At 49.8% G+C, this 25,819-nt stretch overlaps 1 protein-coding gene across 1 annotated transcript in view; it reads left to right on the top strand.

Moving 5' to 3' along the window:
* Positions 1–25,819, top strand: part of SLC6A11 (solute carrier family 6 member 11) — a 123,825-nt gene that overhangs the window by 14,215 nt on the left and 83,791 nt on the right. The window contains exon 5 of the mRNA XM_040246763.1: positions 12,502–12,634. Within this exon, the coding sequence (XP_040102697.1) occupies positions 12,502–12,634 (133 nt within the window). The remainder of the gene's footprint in view (positions 1–12,501; positions 12,635–25,819) is intronic.

Here is a 25,819-nt window from a genome sequence, read left to right as displayed (position 1 = left end):
CTGATTCTCCTACTCACTCATGGGGACCCTGGCATGCAATTCTGAACTTGAGCTTCCTCCCTGGAGAAACAGGTGTGCCCCGCCACCCTTCCAGGTGCAGGCACAGTCAGCATACAGCGGCAGAGGTGGGGCGGGGGCCGGTAGTCCATCAACAGTAGTAGCTCCTCTCACCCTGCATCTTACCCATGCTCAGCCTGTCCCCGCTGCCACCCCACAGCTCAGGTGGTTCAGGTGACATTCAAAGAATGGAGGCCTCCTGGTGGGATACCCTGGACCGGCGGGGGTTGGGGGAGGACGGGGGGGAAGACCCCCAACACATACACACTCCCACGCCGGATCTCTCATCCAGGACTTTTCCCAGGCCATATGTGTCTCCTGCCTACCATCCCCTCTGTAGCATGCAGGGGCTCTGCCAGCCTTAACACAGAATGTGGTGTCAGACCCTCTCTGAGCCTTTGGCCACTTGTAATACAGAGCTGCTGTACTTGGGGAGGTGTGGAAGGCTTGGGCAGCACTTTGAAGCTATGCTGAGTCCTGCCAAGGGGGAGAAGGGCAAGAACCCGAGGGAGCTGGGACCCTAGCCTCGGGGCAGCGAGGCCCTTTCCACTGAGTGGGATCCCTGCATAAAGATGCCTCTGCTTATTGCCTCCTGTGTTGCTGGATCTTACCCTCCAGCCATGCGGGACTAGAATAGGTGTTGAGCTTGGGGTCAGGAGATGGGGGTGCAAGGCCAGGCTCTGCCACTCACTGCCTGTGGTCCGTGGCAAGGTCCACACCTTCCTGGAGGCTGAGTCTGCTCTGGGCAGTGAGTGTGACACAGGATAACCTACACGGTGTTATCTCTGCCAGAGCATGTTCTGTACACTCTGGACATATTGCTTTGGAAAGGCGGAAGCCTGGTGGGGCACTTCCTTCTTAATAGCCTTTAAATGACTTGGTGGTATATTTACATACCATAAACTGTACCCCTTTTCAGTGTATAATTCATGACCTTTGAGTAAACTTGCCAAATGTGAAGTTGTCACCACAAGACTGTTTTGGACTATGTTCATCATCCTAACAAGATCTCTCATGCCCATGTATAGTTCATCTCAGTCCCACTGCCAGGCAACTACTCACCTGCTGTCTGTTTCTTGGGTTCATATAGTCTGGATATCACATACTCAGTGGAGTCATACAATGTGTGGTCCTTGTTCAACGTCCTCTTTCACTTACTTAGGAAAATGTTTCCAGGCTTCATTCATGTTCCAGCCTGTGTCACTGCTTTATTCCTTTTTGTGGCTAATATTCCTAGTTTCATTTGTCTGACTGTGGGTTGATGGACATTTGGGTAGTTTTCAGTTTGGGGCTATTTTTGAATAACCAGTCACTCAGTCATGTCTGGCTGTTTGCAACCCCATGGAATGCAGCACGCCAGGCTCCCCTGTCCATCACCAACTCCCAGAGGTTGCTCAAACTAATGTCCATTGAGTCGGTGATGCCATCTGACCATTTCATCCTCTGTCATTCCCCTTCTCCTCCTGCCTTCAGTCTTTCCCAGCATCAGGGTCTTTTCCAATGAGTCAGTTCTTTGCAACAGGTGGCCAAAGTATTAGAGCTTCAGCTTCAGCATCAGTCCTTCCAATGAATATTCAGGACTGATTTCCTTTAGGATTGACTGTTTTGATCTCCTTGCAGTCCAAGGGACTCTCAAGAGTCTTCTCCAACACAATTCAAAAGCATCAATTCTTCAGCATTCAGCTCTCTTTATAGTCCAACTCTCACAGTCATACATCAATGCTGGAAAAACCATAGCTTTGACTAGATGGACCTTTGTCAGCAAAGTAATATCTCTGCTTTTTAATATGCTGTCTAGGTTGGACATAGCTTTTCTTCCAAGAAGCAAGTATCTTTTAATTTCATGGCTGCAGTCACCATCTGCAGTGATTTTGGAGCCCCCCAAAATAAAGTTTGTCACTGTTTTCATTGTTTCCCCATCTATTTGCCATGAAGTGATGGGACTGGATGCCATGATGTTTTTAACTGGATGCCATTAGTTTTTTGAATGTTGAGTTTTAAGCCAGTTTTTCACTTTCCTCTTTCACTTTCATCAAGCGGGTCTTTAGCTCCTCTTCACTTTCTGCCATAAAGGGTGGTTTCATTTGCATATCTGAGGTATTTCTCCTGGCAATCTTGATTCTAGCTTGTGCTTCATCCAGCGTGGCATATTGCATGATGTACTCTGCATGTAAGTTAAATAAGCAGGGTGACAATATATAGCCTTGACGTACTCCTTTTTCAATTTGGAACCAGTCTGTTGTTCCATGTTTGGTTCTAACTGTTGCTTCTTGACCTGCATACAGATTTCCCAAGAGGCAGGAAAGGTGGTCTGGTGTTTCTATCACTTGAAGAATTTTCCACAGTATGTTGTGATCCTCACAGTCAAGGGCTTTGGGGTAATCAATAAAGCAGAAATTTATATTTTTCTGGAGCTCTTGCTTTTTTGATGACCCAGTGGATGTTGGCAATTTGAACTCTGGTTCCTCTGCCATTTCTAATTCCAGCTTGAACATTTGAAAGTTCATGGTTCAGGTACTGTTAAAGCTTGGCTTGGAGAATTTTGAGCATTACTTTGCTGGAGTGTAAGATGAGTGCAATTGTTTGGTAGTTTGAACATTCTTTGGCATTGTCTTTCTTTGGGATTGGAATGGAAACTGATATTTTCCAATCCTGTGGCCACTGCTGAGTTTTCTAATTTTGCTGGCATATTGAATGCAGCACTTTCACAGCATCATCTTTCCAGATTTGAAATAGCTCAACTGGAATTCCATCACTTCCAGTAGCTTTGTTTGTAGTGATGCTTCCTAAGGCCTACTTGACTTCACATTCCAGGATGTCTGGCTCTAGGTGAGTGATCACACCATCGTGATTATCTTGGTCGTGAAGATCTTTTTTGTACAGTTCTTCTGTGTATTCTTGCCACCTCTTCTTAATATCTCTGTTTCTGTTAGATCCATATTGTTTCTGTCCTTTATTGTGCCCATCTTTGCATGAAATATTCCCTTGGTATCTCTAGTTTTCTTGAGGAGATCTCTAGTCTTTCCCATTCTGTTGTTTTCCTCTATTTCTTTGCATTGATCCCTGAGAGAGGCTTTCTCATCTCTCCTTGCCTTTGGCACTCTGCATTCAGATGGGGTTTGAAGAACCTAGGGGTTTTGCAAAGGCTGAGTTTTATGTTTACCTTTTTAACAAACTGGCAAACTTTCCCAATGTGGCTAAACTGTTTTACATTCCTGCCAGAAATATATGAGTTCCATTTCTCTGTATCCCTTTTTTTTTCTTTTTTTAGCAGATGCTCTTGATTTATTCAGATTGGCTAGGAATATACTTTTTATGGGTCTATCTTAAGGAGTTACTCCAAATATTATTTTTTATACTAATTAACAAGAAAGTGACAAGATAGAAAAAATTATACTCGAAGAATAGTACATTTTTAGGAGTCAAAGTTCAACAAAAATTCTTGAATATGTATGAGTGATATTATGATTTCGATATGTTGACAGAAAAGACTGTACATTTTTGGTGGGACGAGTACACATTTAGGTTTCTCTGGTCCCAGTGTGATTGCTTGTCTTGGTGTAATTTTTTTTAATTTATTCATTTTAATTGGAGGCTAATTACTTTAAAATAGTGTGGTGGTTTTTGCCATACATTGACATGAATGAACCACGGTGTACATGTGTCCCCCCATCCTGAATCACCCCCTCCCACCTCCTTCCCTATTCCATCCCTCTGGGTTGTCCCAGTACACCGACTTTGAGTGCCCTGTTTCATGCATCGAACTTGGACTGCTCATCTATTTCACATAGGTTCTTGAAGATACTTATTATTGTCTAGCTTTTTGATTAAGCCATGCCCTTGTGGGCATGAAGTGGCATCTCATTTTGGTTTTAATTTGTACTTTAATGAAGAATAGTTCTAAGTAAGTTTGGGAAACACTGGGCTAGACAAAGCTTTTGTTAGTTGCTCAGTCACATCCAACTCTTTTTGACCCTGTGGACTGTACCCTGCCAAGCTCCTCTGTCCATGGAATTCTCCAGGCAAGAATACGGGACTGGGTAGCCATTCCCTTCTCCAGGGGATCTTCCTGACCCAGGGATTGAGCCCTGTCTCCTGCACTGCAGGCAAATTCCTTACCATCTGAGCCACCAGGGAAGCCCAGAGAGGCAGAGCTATAGAGATGCCTTTATTGCAGGACTTCTCAGAGCCTTTAATATTCTAATGAGCATTGGGACTCTCTAAAGAGGGCTACAGTATGTAGCCATTCCTCAGTGAGCTCCCTGTATGACCTCAGGGTGCCATACAGGATTAGTGTTATTTGGGAAGCATTAGCCTAGGATAGAGGTCAGAAAACCATGGACCAAACCCATCTGCTGCCTGTTTTTGTAAATAAAGTTTTATTGGAAGACAGCCACAGCATTTGTTTACAAATTGTCTCTGGCTGCTTTCACACAGCAAGGGTAGAGTTGAATAGTTGGAACAGAGACCATATACCTTGTGAAGCCTAAATCCATACTGTCTGGCATTTTATATAGAAACAGTTTGTGTACCAGGCATTTCTAGGTCAGAGGTCAACATAGATGCTCACTGCATCTTCAGGGTGAAGGAGGTTCTCCGTTTACAGGTACAGACCAAGGAAGCACTTGGTAAGGCTTTGTATTATTTGAGCTGATGCTTGAAGGACAGGCTCAATTGTGAAGGCATGTGAGAACTGAGAGGGACATTCCTGGCAGAAAGAACTGTGGGATGGATCCTGGGGAACGGAAGCGTATAGGATGTGTTCAGGACAGGAGGGGACTTCCACACGATCTGGGAGGATTTCTGCAGCCACAGAAGAAATTGGTGCGGGAACTTCACACGTTGCAGACCAGCTTCATTGCCTTGTTGTCAACCCTGAGTGACACATTTCTGGTCCATCTTCCCAAGAGAGGGCTGTGGGTATGAGCTCTGTCTCTCAAGTTGAGCACTTGTGGCTTCAGCCTCTGCTTTTCTGGGCACATTGCTTCCCTAAGCCACGGTTTTCCCATCTGTAAACTGGGACCTCAGTGACCAGGAAGGAAATGCCAACTGTCCCTGTCCTTGTCATCACCTCTCTCCTCCCTGAGGGCAAAAGTCACCTGCCTTCCTCATCACCACAGCCCCTGTTCTTAGCGCACTGAGCAGCCCACAGGTAATACTCGGTCATTTTCCCGAGGGAATGCATGATGCGGAGGCCTGAGTTTCCTGCCAGGAGGGTTCTTGCCCTGAGTCCCCAGCTCGGTTTGGTGCCTCCACCAAGGGCCCTGCAGGAACAGACCTCTGACACGGGGAGAGTTGATGGCCCACACTGGGCCAGGGAGGTGAGAGCAGGACCCCGAGGGGGCAGGGAAGGCGCATTTGTTTGGGTGATCAGCGGTTTTTTTTTTTGTTTGTTTGTTGCTTTGGGAGACCGGAGAGGAGGCCCGAGCAAGGCTATTTATAGCTCGGCCCCTCAGTACCAGTATTTAGGGCGGTCTCCACGTCCCCGGCAGCGCTCCCGTCCGTGACAGGTTAAAGAAAGGCGATGTGTATAGCAGCTACATGCTGGACATTAAGATGAGGCCCCCCTCAGCAGCTGGGGGCCTGTTCGCACATCGCCTGCCCCAGGCTCTCTGCCATGGTGGGAGAAGAACCTGCTCCGCCTCTGCTTCCTCAGGTCAAACCCCTCTCGGGTCTGGAAGCTGGTGTTTGGAAGGGAGTTGCTGGGTATGGAGCTCCCCTCCAGACTCAGCCCCTCCGTGTGTAAGGGGTGGGGAGGGGGGCATGGAGAGGGTAATGAGGGTGTTGCAGGGTCAGATCTGGATACTTCCTTGAGACTGTGGAGGATAGAGGAGAAGCCTTGAGCAGAAGGCCTCCTCTCTCTGGGGCCAGCTTCTGCCAAGGCTGTGGGCATCATCATCAGAACCCTGTTTGGGGTCCCAATCTGGGTCAGTTGCTTGGCCTTTCTGGATCTCAGTTGCCCCACCTGTAGAATGGGTATAAGAATGTCCTTGGGGTGGTTATGTTGCCGTGAGGACTGAATGTGTGAGATATGAGGACTCTTGCATGGCACCCGCCACAGTCACTTCTGCCACCAGCTCCTTCTTGTTCCTTCCTCCGAGAATCTCTTAACAAGGATGGTTTGCTTTTAAACTCACCTGTTGGATTCCCCAACTCTTTCCCTCCTCTTCCCGCAGAAATGATGTCTCCACCTGCGGACTTTGCCCCTATTGCCCATCTCAGAGACTTCTACTCACTCCTTCCTCCCTTGTCCCCCATTCCATCCTGTATTTGAAATTTTTCCCTCCCTCCTGACTCTTTCCCAGTCGTGCCAACCTGCAAATAAAACAAATGTAAGACAGCTCTGATACCCTGTGGCCAAGAACTACCAGCCTCCGACCCCATCAGAGCAGCTTCCCCAAAGATCTGTCTCAGCAGGTCTCACCTCCCCACATGCACCGCTGTCTGAAGCCTGCCCCATCAGGGCTGAGCAGCTCTCCTTCCTTCCCCCACCTCCCGGGTTCCGAACCCCACAGCACTGTCCCTCTCAGCAGGCTGCTGGAAAGACGCCCTCTGCCTGCAGATGCCGCCTTCTCCAGGGATGCTCAGCTCTTCTCTGTCCCCTGAAAGGGCTCCTCCGTCGTCCTCTCTGCCTGTAAATGATGGGGCTCTGGGTGCCCCTCCTTCTCATTTCTCCACCTCTGCCCAGTTGACCTCATGCTCTCCCCGGACGCTTGATGGCAAGGGCTCAGGTCCGATCTCCTCCCTGCATCTCTGTTGTGAGCTTTTACAGCCAGAGACTCAGCTGCTTCTGGCCCGTGCAGCCTCCTGGGTGTTCCACAGGCATCTCAAAATCACCTTATCTAAAAGACTGGCTGACTCTCCACCTCCTCCTCTTCTGTCCTACTTAACAGTTCACTCCTGCTCAGCTAACGACTACCCCCGCCACCCCCACGTATCCATTCAGGTACACAGTTGGTGTCAGCCTGGACCTCTCACTTCCCTGCTACCTGCTACCCCCAGGGAGCCACCTGGTGTCCCTGCTGCTCCTCAGCCCCACTCTTCCCCTCCAAAGTCGTTTCCCTACCTTAGTCCAGCCCCTCCTTCTTTATTGTCCTAGTTAATGCAAAAGTTTCCACACTGGGTACCTTGCTCCATTCCACGCCTACCGTCCAGTCTTCCCACTGCAACCAAAGAGAGCTTTCCAGAACAGGCACCTGATGGAGCCTTGGCCCTTTGTAAGGTTCTCCTAGGCTTCCATCACCCTCAGGAGGAGGCGCCCGCCCCTCCGCAAGGCTCACCTGCTCATCACTCCAGCCTTGTCCTCGCCCTTGCGTCTCACCCCGCTGCCTGCTGCACACTGAGCCCTTCTCTGGCCTCCGGGAGCCCTGGTTCCAGCCTCCCGGCTTTTGCCTTTGGTGGCCTTTCTGCCCCTAGTGCCTCCCTCTTCTTTGTTAACTGTCCTCCTGCTCCCCAGGACCTCTGCACCCCACCCCCACATCCTGACACTGGCCAGACTTGCAGTGAGGGGCCCCTGCTGCTCAGTGTCCTCACCCTCTCCGCACTCTGCTCTGTTCAGTGGGCTGTCTTCCCCTGGACCATGAGCGCCTGAAGGGCGCCAAGTGTAGCGCAGTACCCGACACACTGAAGACACCTTCATAAGCACCGCTTGAATAAATTGATAAATGCATGAAGGACATGTGCCGGGTACTGCTTTTACCCAGCACACGAAGACATGTGAAGTAGCTTTGAGGTACATGCCTTTGATTTGTAAAGAGAGGAAGGGGTGATTTTCATGTCATGGGGGAGTCTAAGGAGCAGGCACCACAGGTGAATGTCTGGGCCCTGGAGCCAGGATCTTTGGGTTCAGATCCCGACCCTGTCACTTGCTCTCAGTGACTTCGGGCAAGTTACCTGACCGCCTGGCATGTCAGTTTCCCCATCTTTGAAATGATAAAAACGGTACCTTCCTCAAGGATTGTTAGGAGGGTAAGATGAGTTCCTGCTTGAAAACCAATGGAGACACAGACCTAGAGGGCAGACTTGTGGACATGGCGGGGGGAGAAGGAGACGGTGGGACAAATGGAGAGAACAGCACTGAAACATAGACACTACTGTAGGTGAAAGTAGATGACCGGTAGGAATTTGCTACATGGTGCAGGAAGCTCAAATCCCATCTAGAGGGGTGGGATGGGGTGGGAGGTGGGTGGGAGTTTCAGGAGGGAGGGAACATGTGTATACCTATGGCTGATTCATGTTGATGTATGGCAGGAGCCAACACAATATTGTAAAGCAATTATCCTCCAATTAAAAATAAATAAATGTTAAAAAAAGACTAAAGACAAAAATACAACAACAAAGAGAAAACCTATGGAAAGGGGTGAGGTCCGTTCCCCAGGGTCACGCAGCTGGTCAGGAGCAGAGCTCGGTTTCGAGCCCAGGCATTTCTATATGTGCTGAGGGCTGAAGAAGCAGAGACATTACACCTCCAAGTGCTGAGTGGAAATCTCTAGGCATAGTCTTAATGGCCTGAAAAAAAACGCCACGTGAAGAACCTGCTTTCCTGCCTGTCTCACAGTAGGTGCACAGTATAACCCAGGTCAATGAATGCCTCCGAAGGGCCGCATGCAGTCTTCAGCATCTCCTGCCCCCTGAACGGTGTCAGGAGGTCTGTTCCTGGGTCCTTTTCGGCCAGGGTGTTGGCAGCAGACTCTTCTTTATTCAGACCCTTTTTCTGTCCCAGCACTTCATGGGGGAGGGTCATTAAGAAAGTTTTTTTTTCCCCCCAGGAAGAGCTGTGCCTTCTCCAAGTCTCCAGAGTTGAGTGTCCCAGCCCCCAGGCTCTCAAAGGCTGTCCTTGTGGGTTTGAAAACAACCCCACAGCCCTGCAGGCTGAGAACCTGGCCCCCCGAGCCTCCTTTCTTTAGAAACTCAAGGTCCATTGCTAGTTAGAGTCAGCGCTGGTAAAACCTAAAGAAAATAGTTTGAGGATGTTTTCAAATAGTGTCTGGTGGAACAAAAGAGCCATTCATCCCGCGTAGCTTTTAGTAATGTGCTTCCTATTCTGGGAACTAGATTGTTCAATTAAGCGAGAGGGCGCTGAAGCCGGCTGCATGACTCGAAAGTGTGCAGCCTCCAAAATGTGGCAGAGGGGGCCTGCGCCAGCTCGCTCCTGGCAGGTCTAACCCCTTCTTTGTCCTCGGGTCCCTGCGCTGTTTCCAGTTTCAGGTGCTCCGTTCAAAAAAACCACGACATCAGTCAGAGGGCATGTGTGTGCGTGCAGCCCTGCTAGATCTGAGTCCTCGGTACCCTGGACATCTCCCTCTTCCTCGGCCACTTTCTCTTCTGCTCCGGGTTGTCCTTTCCCGTTCACCAGCTGATGGATGTTCTGGAAGCTTTCAGGGGCCAGGGGTGGGGAGATCGCATGCAGTATGTCAGGTGGGAGTATGCATCCTCGGCTACGAGGCTCTTGGTCTGGAGACAAGGAGGTCGGTGAGCACCCTGAAGTTCCTGCAGAAGTTTGGGGGTGAGCGGTCACAGCAGTGTATTGCTCTGTTCTGGGGAGACAGTGCATCCCTTCAGTAACTTCTCAGAGGACCCCAACTTCCTCTTCAAGTAGTGATAGTGGTAGTGAAAGTCACTCAGTCGTGTCTGACTCTTCGCAACCTCGTGGATTGTAGCCCATCATTCTCCTCCGTCCATGGGATTCTCCAGGCAAGAATACTGGAGTGGGTTGCCATTCCCTTCTCCAGGGGATCTTTCCGACCCAGGGATCAAACCTGGGTCTTCTGCATTGCAGGTGGATTCTTTACTGTCTGAGGCATTAGAGAAGCCCCCCTCCCTTCATGTTCTCTCTCTCAAAAAAAAAAAAAAAGCCTTGTTGTTTCTAAGTTATTCCTTCATTACCAGGAAATTCTACTTCTGCAGTGATACCCAAGCCTTGCCCTGCACGAGCAATCCTTGGGAAAATGTAGCAAAATGCAAGCTTCCTCAGAACCATTCCATAAGGATTTAGACCTGATGGGTCCAGGATGGGACCCAGGAATTTTTACATTTTCAGCAGGCATCCCACAAGGACCATGCTCTGGATCTTGCTGCTCGGTTATAAGAATGTGCTCAGTTGCTCAGCTGTATCTGACTTTTTGTGATCCCATGGACCATAGCCCGCCAGGCTCCTCTGTCCATGGGATTTCCCAGGCAAGAATACTGGAGTGGGTTGCCATTTCTTTCTCCAGGATGTTATAAGAATAGATATTCATAGAAGTTTCATTTAATACATTCCCTCACTTTAAAATGAATTAAAGCCAAAGACTGCGAAGGCATGAGAAACAAATAAAGTAATCCTTATAACGAAGCAGCTGTTTCCTTTCTTTCTCAAACAGCTTGTACTTTTTTTTGCCCAACTCCTCCTAGTATAGGGCAAGAGCTGCACCGTGCATGCTTCTTTATCCTCAGTATAATTGGAGTGCCTGGCACCTAGTATGTGCTCAATAAATGTGTGTTTAAGTAGGTGTTCCCCTTTCTGGCTATCAGTCTAGTGAGAGCTGGCTTTCTTGAGAGTAAATCCCTGACTGTACGCAGCCCAGTTTTGTCTGGGGGCCTGCCTGATTTCTCCAACAGTTTGGGGCTGGAGGGAGCCTGCAGACCAGGGCTAATTGTTGTCACTGAGTAATTAATGCAGAATCAGGCCCCGAGTAGATTCCCAGGGAGATAGACACTGAGGGAGGCTTTCATGCTTGGTGGGATGGGAGCTGCTTTTCTCAGAGGACGTTCCCAGAGCGCCCAGGCGACTGGCGTGGTCTGGTAAGGGTGGCTTGGTAGCCGAAATGGGGTTCGTGGAGCAAATGTGGAGGGGGCTAGTGTTGATGCCACGGTTCTGGACAATATGGAGCATGGCGAGTCTGTCTCTGGAGAAACACAAGCCCCAGGATCTGCTGCGAGAGACAGGCCTGTGTCAGCTCTGAAGGGCAGGTGGGTTCCAGGCGAGGCTGTGGGTGGATGCATCCTGTGGCCTGGGCCCCCTGGACACCCCTGCCCCTTGGCCCGCTGTTCAGGGCTCCCAGTGATGCTGCCTCTGTATATCTGCCCTGCTTTTCCCTTCTGCTCTCTGGGCCCCCACGTTCCCCGAGTACCCCATGCTCTGTTTTCTGGCCATTGCTCGTGCTTGTCCCTGGACCTGAAAATATCTCTACCCACTCCCCCTTCTGGCTAAACTCGATCATCCTTCAAATTCTAGCTCAAATATCACTTCTTCCACAAAGCTTTCTCTGACCCCCATGGCAGTCAGGATAGTCTGGGTTGTGCTGCAGTAACGAAGATCTTACTAGCTTGAAGAAATCAAGTTCTGGTTTTTTTGAATGAATGATTATTTAAATTCCACAGTGCGTTACAACTTTGAAAACTTTCACACACATGACTTTATATATTCCCATGTGTGTTAGTTGCTCAGTCGTATCTGACTCTTTTGCAATCCCAGGGACTGTGTATCCCAGCAGGCTCCTCTGTCCATGGAGTTTCCCAGGTAAGAATCCTGGAGTGGGTAGCCATTCCCTTCTGCAAGGGATCTTCTCAACCCAGGGACTGAACCTGTGTCTCCTGCATTGCAGGAAGACTCTTAACCATCTGAGCCACCAAAGAAGTCCTGTAATAACCCTGTAATAATTTTTTTTAAAAGAAGCTCCTACCCTGTATTGCCCCTTGCCCCGCCTTCCTTCTCCCCACTGGTAACCACTAGTTTGTTCTCTGTATCTGTGAGTCTGCTGCTCTTTGGTTTTATTTACTAGTTTGCTGTATTTTTAGATTCCTCGTACAAGTAACATCATCCAGCACTTGTCTTTCAGCAGTTTCGTTCTTGCTCATACAGTGGCACTGACCTAGGGTGGCCGGAAGGCTCACATATCCCTTCATGAACTTGAGCTTCTAGTGGGCTGCTTGGACACATGCTTCTGTTAGGACAGCAGCACTCGTGTGAAGGAACAGGGCAGACCACACCGCCTGGCTCTGAATGCCGCCGTCTGAAGGGCTGTGTGTGCCTTTGGCCACAGCAGGTCCTCTGGCCAGAGCTGAGCTCAGCAGGAACGTGTCATCACCGCTCACCCCTCAGGGAGGGACCTGGAGTGTTTGTGGACGGTCCTGCCGTCTCCCAGGATCCCTGAAGTAGGTTCTGTGCTTCCCCTGGACGTCCTCCACATGGCTCTTACCATACTCTCCCATACACCATCTCCAAACCCCCATCCGGTCCCCTTCACCCCACAGGGTGAATCCAGGATGGCTAGGGGCTGGGTCTCGTTCCTTTCTGAGACCCCCACACCCGGCCCTGGTATGACCCAGAGGAGACGCTTGGTGAATGGTGGGCGCGTGGCTGAGTGACCTGCCCCTGCCCCTCTGCAGCACTAGCCCCTGCCCACGGTGGGGTCCGTGTGGGCCATCTCCAGCCCCCATGACTCTGGGCCCTCCGTTCTGCAGGCGCCGGGTCCTGGCCATCTCAAATGGGATCGAGCACATTGGGGACCTTCGCTGGGAGCTGGCCTTGTGTCTGCTGGCGGCCTGGACCATCTGTTACTTCTGCATCTGGAAGGGGACCAAGTCCACGGGAAAGGTAAGAGATGGATCTTCAGCTCGCTGCAGGAGGGGAGGGGGCGAGGGGTCCTTGTACAGGCTCACAGGTGACCCAGAGAGCACCCGGGGCATCAGCTCCTGATTGGGAGCTAGGAGGAGCACTGTGCAGTACTCTGGAGTCCAGAGTTGAAATACCCTGTCCACCAGCTGTTCACCACACGCCTCAGGGTTGTTCACGTCCCCCTTCTGGGCCTTGGCTTGCTCACCTGTGAAACAGCAAAGCCTCACGCTGTTTTCTTCCTGGGTTGAGAGTCACATACGGAAAGGAGAGCTGAAGTACTTTAGAAACCAGGGAGTGCTAAACTACGGCCACTGATGGACCTGGATCTCACCCGCCTGCGGTCTGTGAGGGGAAGGCCAGCCGCCTCCATCCTTCTGCGCTGTCTGTACCACGTGGCCTCCAGTGCCTCACTGTTGTTTGTTTGTTTTCTAGTCGATCAGTCGTATCTGACCCTTTGCAACTCCATGGATGTAGCCCACCAGGTTCCTCTGTCCATAGGATTTCCCAGGCAAGAATACTGGAGTAGGTTACTAGTCCCTTTTCCAGGGGGTCTTCCTGACCCAGGGATCAAACCCGCATCTCCTGCATTGCAGGTGGTTCCTTTATGGCTGAGCCACCAGGGACCATAGGAGAAGAAAGATGGGAGCAGACAGCAAGCTCTGAGCTGCCCTGGCCTGAAAGTCACAGTGGCTCTTCCACTCCCAACCCGCTGCCCAGAGCCTGAGACACGGCCTCACCAGCTGCCAGGGAGGCTTAGACACGAGGGGACCAGAGGGATGTCTGATGACTGTAGCCGTCTGTGCCACAAGGGTCACATGTGCAGTTCATGGCCAAGTCCAGCCCATTCGTGTATTTTATTAAAAAAAAAAGAAGAAGAAGAAGAAGGGGAGGAGAATTCGTTACCAAGATGTAGAAACAGGTAATTTCATTTGAAATATGTGAGAAAACCAACAGGGTTCCGTTGTCCCTTGGAAAGTTGGAAGACTGGTCACCACTGGGCTTGTGTACCTGCCTGGCAGCCTTGGGCTGAGCTGAGCAGCAGCCGCCTGCTTCCATGGGTACTCGGTTGGCCACAGTCCACAGTCCTGTGGCTGAGTGTCAATGCCATGAACAGTGTTAGTTGCTCAGTCGTGTCTGACTCTGTGTGAACCCATAGGTTATAGCCCGCCAGGCTCTTCTGTCCATGGAAGTCTCCAGGAAAGAATACTGGAGTAGGTAGTCATTCCCCTCTCCAGAGGATCTTCCCAACCCAGGGATCAAACCCAGGTCTCCCATATTGCAGGCAGATTCTTTACCGTCTGAGCCACCATTGGCTTCCTCTTTGTGGGAAAAAGGAAGATAGGGCTTTTTTAAAAGGCCTGTGTCACCCTGACTGTCATAGTCCCTGGCTGCCGGCTTCTGGTAGGCAGCTGCTCGTAAGCTTTACTCTTAAGTCACTGGCGGAGGCAATGCGTGGAGACAAAACCTCTGAGGAAGTAAGAACTTAATGACTCTGGGACCTTTTGCAAAAGATGGTCCCCTCAGCTCCCAAGGTGGTAGGTGGGATGAAGAACCAACTGCTAAAATGTGGGAGGTGGGCAGGCCTGAGTGAGAGGACTTAGAAGAACACAGAAGAGACGTCAACAAGCCTCATGTTATGAGCTATCAGGAGGCTGAGGATGTACTAGAAAGTAATCATGAATGTGCCTCAGGGACCAGAAAGTAGGACAGAGACTCTCTTGTCCCTTCAGACGAGATGATTTTGCCGATCTTTGCTTTCTCTGATTTGTGTCTTAAAGACAATAGGATTTTTTTTCTCTTCTTCCAAAATATAAAAATCATTGCATTATCAATCTACTATTTTAGACTACACGCATCCTGGTCCCATGCACCACTCCCTTCCCTCCCCCCGCCCCCAGCCACTGCCTTTTTTGGCTAAAAAAGAGGAGACAGACTGCAGGGGGTGAGAACCAGGATTTAAAAGCAGGGGCCACATCCCAGGTCTGTCTCTCACTGACTGAGACCTGGGGTGAATCACTTACCTTCTCTGAGCCTGCTTCCTCTTTGGCCAAATAGGGATTGGTAAGTGAGCTCATCTCACGGGGTGGTTGCAAGACTGAAATGCATAGCTGCACGTTTTAACGCTTAGCAGAATGGAGAACTGATCGTAAGTGTGAGAAGCAGATGATTTTTAAAAATCTTGTTGTCAAACTTATTCATCCCAGAAATAGTTTCTGAGTATCTGCTTGATACCTGGCATTATTCAGTGGGCATCGAAGATGAATAAAACAGAGCCTCTACCCTCCGCAGGTGATCTGTGTGACAGTGCTTCGTGAGCCATCTGAAACCGGGGGGCGGGCTGTCACGCTTGGTGCTGTTCTCGCTTCTACTATGATGACCAGCTTTTCGGGTGTTCACGCGGGGCCAGTGGGGCCTGGCTGGGTGGCAGTTGTCCAGGGCTGTGGGGAGGATAGTACAGATGAGGTTTTGATGTGTGCACATGTGTGGGCTGTCCACGTGAATGTGTGGCCTTGGGCTCTCAGGCCTGGGCGTGGGCCATGGTAGGAGGAAGGCCAGTCCCAAGACAGGACCGCTTGCCACTGGCGGGACCATCAAGCCTGTGTGTCAGAGAATCCTAAGGCAGGGACCCAGTATCAAGGAAGGGCCAGCAGGCTGCATGCTGAGGGACTTCAGAAGAGGTTTGGGAGGAGGCAGGATGATGGTTACTGAGTGCTTCACAAGCCCATTCCATTCAGAGCTTGAAACAACTGCATGAGACACAGGAGCCAGCATTATGTCCATTGTACAGATGAGGAAACTGAGGATTTGTGGGGTTATATAACCCCACACGGACACTCAAGAACACTTAGGTGGGGAAGGGGGAGGGGCTGGGATTGACTTCACGCCTCGGTGACTGCATAGCCCAGGCTCTGGGTGAGTGCACCGTCAACCCTGTCACGTGTGACCTGAGGACAGTGACAGTTTCCTTACAGGTGGCTTATGAAGAGGCTGTTAAGAGCACATAGTAGGTGCTCCGTGACTGTTGGATGCAGCTAAATGGTCCTATTAAGGGAAATGTTGACATGAGCAATTAAGTCCTTTCCTTAAGACTGGGCTTCATGGGCTCTTCTCCATGTTCCATGCCCAAGACCAGGGTGAGTGTCCAGGATGAGATGTGGGTTTCAGGACCTGCAAGGCTCCTTGGAGACAATCTGGTCCATCCACACCCATATTTTATGGATGAGGAAACTGAGGTTCAGAGAGCAAAAGGGACTTGTTCACAGTCACATGGTGAGTAAGTGTCAGGTCAGGACCTGCTCTGATGGCCCAGCTCCCTTGTTGTTCAGTGGCTTAGTTGTGTCTGACTCTTTGCAACCCCGTGGACTGCAGCACGCCAGGCTTCCTTGTCCTTCACCATCTCCCAGAGCCTGCTCAAACTCATGTCCATCAAGTCGGTGATGCCCCCCAACCATCTCGTCCTCTGTCACCCACTTCTCCTCCTGCCCTTAGTCTTTGCTTCCCAGCATGAGGGACTTCCCTGGCTGCTTATCAATGACAAGGTTCTGGAGGTCACGTCTGACAGCTCGAGGAGACTAGGAGGCCCCAGATCAGCATGTGGGCTCTAGGGTCTGATGCTTTTATTTATTTTTTTACTGTTTGTTCACTTCACCTTGGATATGAGCCCAGCGTCCAGAGACTTTTCAGTTAAAAGCAGTTAAAAATAAACACAGGTCATCTGAGTCTTAGTGAGTGGGCAGAGGTCGCCCCTGCCACCTGCCTGCAGGACTCTGGCCAGAGTCGCCCTCAGGGATCAGTTCAAGGAAGCGGGAGGGACTCCATCTTCCTGCTGTTGTCCAGGCCATGCCCGAGCTGGCATTTCCTCTTCAGCCCAAGTTCCAGCCCGCTATCCATACCTGGGCCTCAGGAGAAATTTCTGAAATTTTATCAAGTTGAGGAAAAGTTCCTGGCTCCATCCCATCTCCAAGGCAAAAACTGTAACCCCGACTATAACTCAGTTGAGACCTCAACCCTTGCTCAGGAGTGGATGCAGACACTGTAGGCTCAGCCTCTTGGCAGGTGCTTCTGTAAGTGTGGATTTGGGATCTGGGTTTCCCTGATGGCTCAGATGGTAAAGAATCTGCCTGCAGTGCAGGAGACCCAGGTTAAATCCCTGGATCGGGAAGATCCCCTGGAGGAGGGCATGGCAACCCACTCCAGCATTCTTCCCTGGAGAACCCCATGCACAGAGGAGCCTGGTGGGCTACAGTCCCTGGGGTCACAAAGAGTCAGACACAGCTGATAGACTAACACTTTGTCTTTTCACTTCACAAATAAGTAGATCCTAGATGAGGCTGTGGCAAGGCCGCAGGTGGAGGTGTGACAGTGCTCTCCGTTGGTCTGCAGGGTGGTATGTGGGCCCCAAGGCTGGGTTGGCATCGGTGTCCCCTACCCCACGAAGGATAATCGCTGCATGTGACCTTCAGCTCCATCTTCTCCTGTACCTTCCTCAGCACTTTCCATCCTTCTGACATCACAGACCCACATTCAGGGTCTCCCAGGGTCTGAGTGAGCCAACCTGGACACTCAGAAGAGACTGATCTGGCTGGAGAGATGGTCTCTGGGTTCCAGCTTCAGTGTAGAGCAAGTGGTACACGACTGCTGCTTAGTAGACTTTTGTGGAAAGGGTGAATCCCGCCTGTGCGGGGGCTCCCTGCGAGTTGCCAGGATGCACCCAGGAGGACGGTGGACAGTCTTGCCCCCGCAGAGTGTGCACTCCACCCTGGGTGCGGTTGACACCAACAGATGAGCAATTATGGTTCTGTGTAGTAGTGCTCACATGAAGCAGTTGAACTAGAGAATCAGGTCCTGTGAGCAAGGGGATTCTAATGGCAGAGACCCAGCTCTGGAATATTAGAATACAGCTTGTCTGGGCTGGGAGGGTTTAAGTCCAAACCCTATTGTACAACTAAGGAGGTGGAGGCCCAGAGAGGTCGCAAAATTTGCCCGAGGCCATCCCGCTTGGAAGGAGCAGAGCTTGAATTCAGTTCTGGGTCTCTCTGCTTTCCCTAAAACTTGTCCTCATCTGTTATGATACCTCCAGCTGGGGGCTCATATCCAGCTTCAAAGACAGCATGTAGATCCGATTTCTGAGCGTGTGGCAAGGGCTTAGTAAGCCGTTTATTTTCTTGCCCCAGTTTTAGTTCCACACAGTTATTCATCCCCTCGCTCTAGACGGTATTGAAAATTCCCGGAAGTCTGGATTAACAAAATAGATAAGAACATTTCTCAATTGTAAATGAGTAAATATAGGATTCTGAAACACTTGGTTTCTTTAGGAAGAAACTTCCAAGCTGTTAATAAGTTGTCATCTTCTGGATGATAAACATGTTCAGTCTGGATAATTGAAATCAAGTGGCTAAGACATGGAGACAGCTTTGTGATTTTCCTGTGTTCTTGGTTTTTTGTTTTGGTTTTCTCTTTTTTAGAGCAGTTTTAGGTTCACAGCAGAGTGAAGCAGAAAGTACAGGGATTTCTCATCTACTCCCTGCCCTGACACTGTGTTCCCTCCCCCATTATCAACAACCCCCACCAGAGTGGTACATTGGTTAAAACTGATGAGCCCATATAGACATATCATATTCCCCCAAAGTCTATAATTTATATTAGGGCTCACTTCTGGTGTTGTACAGTCTGTGAATTTGGACAAATGTGTAATCCTGGCAGGCTACAGTCCATGGGGTCGTGAAATGTCACACACGACTGAGCAACTAAGCACACACACAACGCTTAATGCCTAAATCACTCATGGGTCAGACAGTAAGAATCTGCCTGCAGTGCAGGAGACCCTGGCTTGATCCCTGGGTGGGGAAGATCCCCTGGAGAAGGGAATGGTAAGCAACTCCAGTATTCTTGCCTGGAGAATTTCATGGACAGAGGAGCCTAGCAGGATACAGTCCGTGGGATTGCAAAGAGTTGTACACGACTGAGCAGTTAACACTTTCACTTTCCTAATGTATAATGACATGGATCTAATATTAGAGTCTCATGTAAAGTAGTTCTACTACCCTAAAACTCTGTGCACTTCCTGTTCATCTCCCCCTACTTCCCCATCCCTGGCAACCACCACATCCCAATCTTTTTGCTGTCTCCATACTTCTGACTTTTCCAGAATGCCATATCATTGGAATGATACTGTTTGTAGCTTTTTTTAAGATTGACTTCTTTCACTCAGCAAGGTGCATTTAAGTTTCCTCCATGTCTTTTTGTGTCTTGATAGCTCATGTCTTTTTATCACTGACTAATAATATCCCGTTGTCTGGATGTGTACCACATTCACCTGTGGATGGACTCTTGGGTACTTCCAAGTTTGACAACTAGGAATAAAGCTGTTATGAACATTCATGTATAAGCATTTGTATGGGCTTAAGTTTTCAACTCTTTGGATAAATACCAAGGAACTTAACTGGTGGTTCTTATGGTAAGAGTATGTTTAATTTTATATGAAACTACTGGGCTATCTCCACAGCGGCTGTACCAGCTTACGTTCCCACCTTCAATGTGAGCGAGTCCCTGTTGCTCTGTATCCTTGCCAGCATTTGGTATCATCAGTGTTTTGGATTTGAGCTGTCCTACATCCTGACTGGTATGTGGGGCCTCCCTGGTGGCACTGTGGTAAAGAATCCACCTGCCAAGCAGGACACTCGAGTTTGTTCCCTGGTTCAGGAAGATTGCCTGGAAAAGGAAAAGGCAACCCACTCCAGTATTCTTGCCTGGGAAATCCCATGGACAGAGGAGCCTGGCGGGCTGCAGTCCATGGGGTCGCAAAGAGTCGGACACGACTCAGCAACTCAACAACAACAATAGATACGTAGTGGTACTTCCTGACTATAGTAACTTGCATCTCCCTGATCATAGGTGACGTGGAGCATCTTTCCATATGCATATTTACTACCTGGGTATCTCTTTGGTGAGGTGTCCGTTGAGGTTTTTGACCCATTTCATAATTGGTTGTTTGTTTTCATACTGTTGAGCTTTAAGAGTTCTTTGTGTGTTTTGGATAACAGTACTTTATCAGATGTGTCTTTTGCAGATATTTTCTCCTTGTCTGTGCCTTGCTTTCACATACTTTTGACATTGTCTTTTGTGTAACAGAAATTTTTAATTTAATGGAGTCCACCCTATCAGTTGGTTCCTTCCCAGATTGTGCTTTTGGTGTTATATTTTGTCTAAAAGTCTTTGCCATATGCAAAGTCTAGGTTTTCCCTAGATGACTTTTTATAGTTGTGCATTTTGCATTTAGATCTATGACCCATTTTGAGTAAATGTTTGTAAAGGGTGTAGGGTATGTGTCTCAGTTCATTTCTGCATATGAATGTCTGTCTGTTGAAAAGTCTTTGCTTTTTTTTTTTTATTCTTTTTTTTTTTAATTTATTTTTTATTTTACTTTACAATTCTGTATTGGTTTTGCCATACTTTTTACTCGTTTTTTGTCACCGGATTCATTTTGCCCATCCCTGCCACCATGTCCTTTCTATGGTCTCATAGGCCTAAAACCACTAACTCATTTGGACAACTTCTCCTCTAACATCTCGTCTAAGTATTAACCAAGTCTACCTTATAATCACCTTAGAAAACACCTTGTCTTTTCCATTTTTATTGTCTATTCATCCACTCACCCACCCACCTAGACATTTAACAGTAGCTCCCCAGGTCCTCCACAGAGAAAACTGCTCTTAGAATTTCCCATTTGCACAAACATATTGAAAGTGAGAGTCACTCAGTCTTGTCCAACTCTGCAACCCCACAGACTATACAGTCCGAGGAATGCTCCAGGCCAGAATACTAGAGTGGGTAGCCTTTCCCTTCTCCAAGGGATCATCCCAACCCAGGGATCGAACCCAGGTCTCCCGCATTGCAGGAGGATTCTTTACCAACTGAGCTATCAGGGAAGCCTGTTGCTGACATGCAAAATGACACAACCTAAATCCTTTATGCTCTACAAAACAATAATTTAAAATAAATTCCAGATGTTCTTGTCTTTATTCTGTGTTGTGGTACTACAGCACGGAAGCATTAGAGTGGGGTGATCCTAGTACCCTCTCTGCATGCTTGCCGAAGATTGTAAAGACTCATCTTTACTATGTGTCCTTCTCTTGTAGCTTTGCTAGGCCTTAGCTGACCCACGGATCAGTCAGCATTGGTCTTTCACAGAAAATCTGACCCATGACCTGCTTTTGTAAATAAGGGTTTGCTGGAGCACAGCCACATCCATCTTTCTGCATTGCTGTCAACTTCTTTTGTGCTGGTACAACGACAGAGTTGAGTAATTGCAGCAGAGTATGTGGACCCACAAAGCCTAAAATATGCACTATCTGGCCCTTCACAGAAAAAGTCCTTGGATCTCTAATCTGTTAAACTAAGTCATGAAAACTGTTTGCTACACAAAAAGAAACTAACATCAAAATTGTTGTCACCCAAAGCATGGACCATTTGAGATACTGAAAAGTTACAGTGATGATTTGGGATGGAGAGCTTTTCTGAAGGCTCCTTAAAAATCTCACCCCAGCCTTGCCAGCTCCCACATGTGCTGGGTTTTTGTATCTAAATGGTCACTTGCAGTGAGTGTTACTCATTGATTATTTTATTAATCCACTAAGTGCCTTATTGCTCACCTACTGTGTGCCAGGTACGAGACTGGGGGGCTCTTTTTAGGGGTGAGTGACTCAGACCGTGAAGCTGATTGTCAGATGAAGAATGAGCAGTTATAGGAATATTGTGGGTAGAGAATGGGGGCTGGAGGGGGAAGAATGAAGGCAGGAGGTCCCCTTGGGGTGAGGGGGGTAAAGGAAAGCATTACTGAGTGGTCCCCTCATCTGTGATGGCAAGGATGGGAAGGGAGTGTCCAGGTGAGCAGCATAGATGAAATTCTCAAGTGGGGGAAAGACCTGGTGAATTGGAGAGGTGACACAGAACTGGGGCCAGATGGAGTGGATGGTGGCCTGTGATAGGGCAGGGCTCAGACCTTGCAGACTTTCTCAGCTGTGCTGAGTGGTCGGGGATTTTATTCTAAGGGCAGTGGAGAACCACTGGAAGATTTTAAGCAAGGGTGACATGATCTGACTTTCATCCTTAAAAACTGGCTCTGGCTACTCATTGTGAATGGGTGGCAGGGGTGGGGGGGCTGCGGAACGGAGAGGTTAGGGAACCCAGTTAGTGTCTCTCCAGGGTGGAGGTGCAGTGCACAGAGAGAGGTGATCCAATCAGAGACACCTTCCGGTGTGGCATCCTCGTTCTGCAGGACCTGATGGTGTACCAGAGTTTGAGAACTTTCTCTTTTTTGACCTTTTTTTAAAAACAATGTATCTATCTGTGGCTGTGCTGGGTCTTTATCGCTGCTGGTGGGCTTTCTCTCGTGGCAGAGAGCATGGGCTACACTGCAGTTGCAGGGCGCAGGCTTCTCACTGTGGTGGCTTCTCTTGCTGTGGAGCCCAGGCTGTAGAGTAGACGCGCTTCAGTAGTTGCTGCACGCAGACTCAGTGGTTGTGGCTTATGGGCTTAGTTGTCCCACAGCTTGTGGGATCTTCCTGGACCAGGGATTGAACTGGTGTCCCCTGCATTGCAAGGTGGATTCTTAACCACTGGACCACCAGGGAAGCCCTCTTTTTTTGACTGTTGAATGGGGTGACTGGCCCAGCTCTTGCCTGGATGCTTTGCCCTCTGCAGGCAGCCCTCCCTGCCCACCAGATAGTCAGGTGCCCTCTCCTGGTGCCCCCACAGCCCCCAGGCTGGCTCCTGTTCTCTGCTCTGTCTCCCTGAGCGTTCCTCCTTCTGTCCTCCTCTGGAGAATGATTTATGGATTTTTCCCCCTCATTTCCTGGTCTCCAGGAGCAGTGGTTGGGAGGGGAGGGTGCTGCAAAAACAATTCTGGGCCCCTCCCCCCTCCTCCTGCTGCCACTTTAAAGGAAGCTGCAGGATTAGCTGGGATTTTAAGAAGAATCCTGCCTTTTCACTGCTTTAGGCCACTGTTTTTATCCTTTTCAGAGCTCCAGGACACCAAGGCAGGAAAAAAGAAAACACACACACACACTGACGCACTCACACAGAAACAGCTGCAAATAGCCTTGAATTGATTTTTTTTTTTTCTTTTCCTTCCTTCATTCACCAACAAGTGGAGGAGTTGGAGGTGGTACAAGGACTCTTTTTTTTTTTCCCATTTATTAAAGTGTAGTTGACTTACAATATTAGTTTCAGGTGTACAACATAGTGGTTCAGTAATTTTATAGATTAAACTCCAGATGAAGTTATTTTGAAATATTGGCTCCACTTCCTATGCTGTACTTACATCCTTGTAACTTATTTATTTTATACCTAGTAGTTTGTACCTCTTAGTTCCCTTCATCTGTCCTCCTACTGGTAACCACTAGTTTGTTTTCTGTATCTGTGAGTCTGCTTCTGTTTGTTACATCTGTACAAAGACTCTTTTTTTTTCTTTTAATTTCATTTATTTGTTTAATTTTAACGCTGCTGGGTCTTGGTTGCTGTGTGTGGGCTTTCTCTAGTTGCAGTGAGCGGGTCTACTGTTTCATTGTGTCATGCCAACTTCTCATTGTAGTGCCTCCTCTTGTTGTGCACAGAAGCTTGGTGGGCTAGAGCCCATGGGGTTGCAAAGAGTCAGACATGACTTAGCGACTAAACAACAGCAAACATTCTTGTTGCAGAGCATGGGATCTAGGGTGTCTGGGCCTCAGTAGTTGCAGTGCGTTGACTCAGTAGTTGTGGTGCAGGGGCTAAGTTGCTCCACAGCATGTGGGATCTTCCCAGATCAGGGATCAAACCCTTATCCCCTGTGTTGCAAGGTGGGCTCAACCACTGGCCCCCCAGGGAAGCCCGGCACAATGGCTCTTAAACAGCCTGTCCCCTCTGCATGATGCTAATGGTAAAGAGGATGCCTAAGTGGCACTTTGATCTGGGCCTTGTTCCGAGGCTCTTGCTGCATTAACCCACTGAGCGTTCCCTGGTGACTGGGATGGTAAAGAATCTGCCTGCAATGTGGGAGACCCGGGTTCCGTCCCTGGAGAGGGAAATGGCAACCCACTCCAGTATTCTTGCCTGCAGAATTCCATGGACAGAGGAGCCTGGAGGGCTACAGTCCATGGGGTCGCAGAGTCAGACAAGAGCGAGTGACCAACACACACACAGATGAGAACGGTACGGTTGTTATCCCCATTTTGCAGATGAGAAGACAGAGGCTCACAGGGCTTAAGCTGCTTGTGCTAAGCTCCTGGGGGAACGGATGCCTCCAGGATTGGGGAGGAGCAGGGTGGGGCCCCTTGGCAGGTGAGGGTGCCTGCTCCAGCCAGCTTACCCCTGACCTGCCAGATGGAGATGAAGGCTGGGGGGCGGGTATCAATAGCTCCTCCTCGAGTGTGTGCCTTTCCCCGCCCCCTCCACCCCACTGCCACCAAGGCAGGCCAGAGCTGCCAGCAGGGGAGCCATCAGAAGCCCCGCACAGAAAATTTATTCTTCAGGAGCACCCTGTAAAGTGGCTGATGGATTCAATGAGGCGTAAAGCAGCAGCAAAGGGGGCAGGGGCAGTGAAAGGGAGAGATGTGTGAAAGGGAAGAGAACAGGCCCAGGAAAGGAACTGGGCAGCGCTGTCTCTGGGCCCTCAAGTGGCCTTTGTTGCAGCCCGAAGCAAGCGGGGACGGCGTTGGTGGTGGGGCTCTCCCAGCGCCCGCTGCTGTCTGCATTCAGAGAGGAAACTAGAGCGTTCATGAGATGCATGCAGAGAGCCCCGCGAGGAGATCTCCTGCCCTCCAGCCCCGGGGCCCGAGGACACCCAAAGCCGCTGCCGAGGGTCCTTTGTGCGGCGTTGGGAGCTCTCACACCGCTGGTCTGGGGAGAGCCGTCGATTGTCACATGAAGTCAAAAGAGTTTAGCGTCTTGATTCAGCCCTTTCTTTGGCCTTGAATGACAGCGCTTCACCTTTAGCGGGAACCCTGGCAGCGAGGAGGGTTGGAAAGGAGGGAAGCTTTGCGACTGGGTAATACTGTCTTTATTGAAGCACAAAGGCCCCCCCAAAGTCCGAGTGGTTGCTGGTGGGAGGGGTCCTACAGGGCTGGCTGCCTCCTGAGAAAGCCCTCAGCACACAGAGGGGGGCCCGAGGGGACTGGGTGCTGTTAACCCTTCCAGAGCACCCCGAGGAGCCCAGCCCCCCAGGGCCCACCCATGTGCACCCGTGTCACTGGGAAATGAGCTGCCCCCTGAGTGGCAGAGGCAAGGAGTCCAGATGGCTTTGAGCTCCACGTGAGATCAGGCAATGATGCCACAGATTCAACCAGAAACGGGCAGAGGTGTTTGTGGTGTGCCACTTCAGTCTTAGTGCCAGGCTGAGCACTGCAGGGGAAGTTTAAAAATATTGCTAGCTGGGACCTCTGTGGTGGTCCAGTGGTTAAGACTCCATGCTTCCAGTGCTGGGGACACAGGTTTGAGTCCTGCTTGGGGACCTAAGATCCCACATGCCACTTGGCATAGCCAAAAAAAAAAAAAAAAAGTAAAAAAATGAGATAAATAAATAAAAATAAAAGACTTACTCGCCGTGTACCCTGCCTTCAAGAATCAGGCAAAGAAGCCGAAGACAGAGCTGGCAATGGAGAATGGAATGAGCCCATGTTTGGAGTCAGGAGTCCTGCCCCACCACGTGCCAGCAGCGTGGGTCAGTGCAGGCCATCACCAGCCTCACTGGCTGTTCCCATCACTCCATTCCTCTCGGCCTCAGTTTCCCCTTCTTTCAAGTGTAGTATAACAGGTGCGGTGACAGGTGGCGGGTACTGTGTTGGTGCCACTAGAACCTTTGAACCACAGCTTGCCTGGGAGGTGCAGGACATGGGGTCAGCGTGTCCAGGAGGCTCTGGGCAGGTGACATGTGGGCTGGCTCTGACAGGTGTGGCGGGAAAAGTGACGGGCAAAGACCCCAAGAGGCACTGGGGGCGCAGAGAGGGAAGGCGTGAGCCTGTGCAGAGTGCAGGCTGGGCGGTTAAGCTGGGGCTGGCCTGTTGTGGCGGCAGCAGTCACTCCAGTGTACTTCTCTCCCTCCCCGGGGCCTGCCGCTCCCCCTGCTCTGCACCCCTGTGCCCACCTCTGTCGGTCAGCATTCAGCCAGAGCAGCAGAACCAGCAGATTCCG

Source organism: Oryx dammah, unplaced genomic scaffold (assembly GCF_014754425.2).
Source record: "Oryx dammah isolate SB20612 unplaced genomic scaffold, SCBI_Odam_1.1 HiC_scaffold_9, whole genome shotgun sequence".
In the NCBI taxonomy this organism is placed as follows: domain Eukaryota; kingdom Metazoa; phylum Chordata; class Mammalia; order Artiodactyla; family Bovidae; genus Oryx; species Oryx dammah.
The sequence above is the reverse complement of the archived record's forward strand: the minus strand, read 5'-3'. Positions and strand labels throughout refer to the sequence as shown.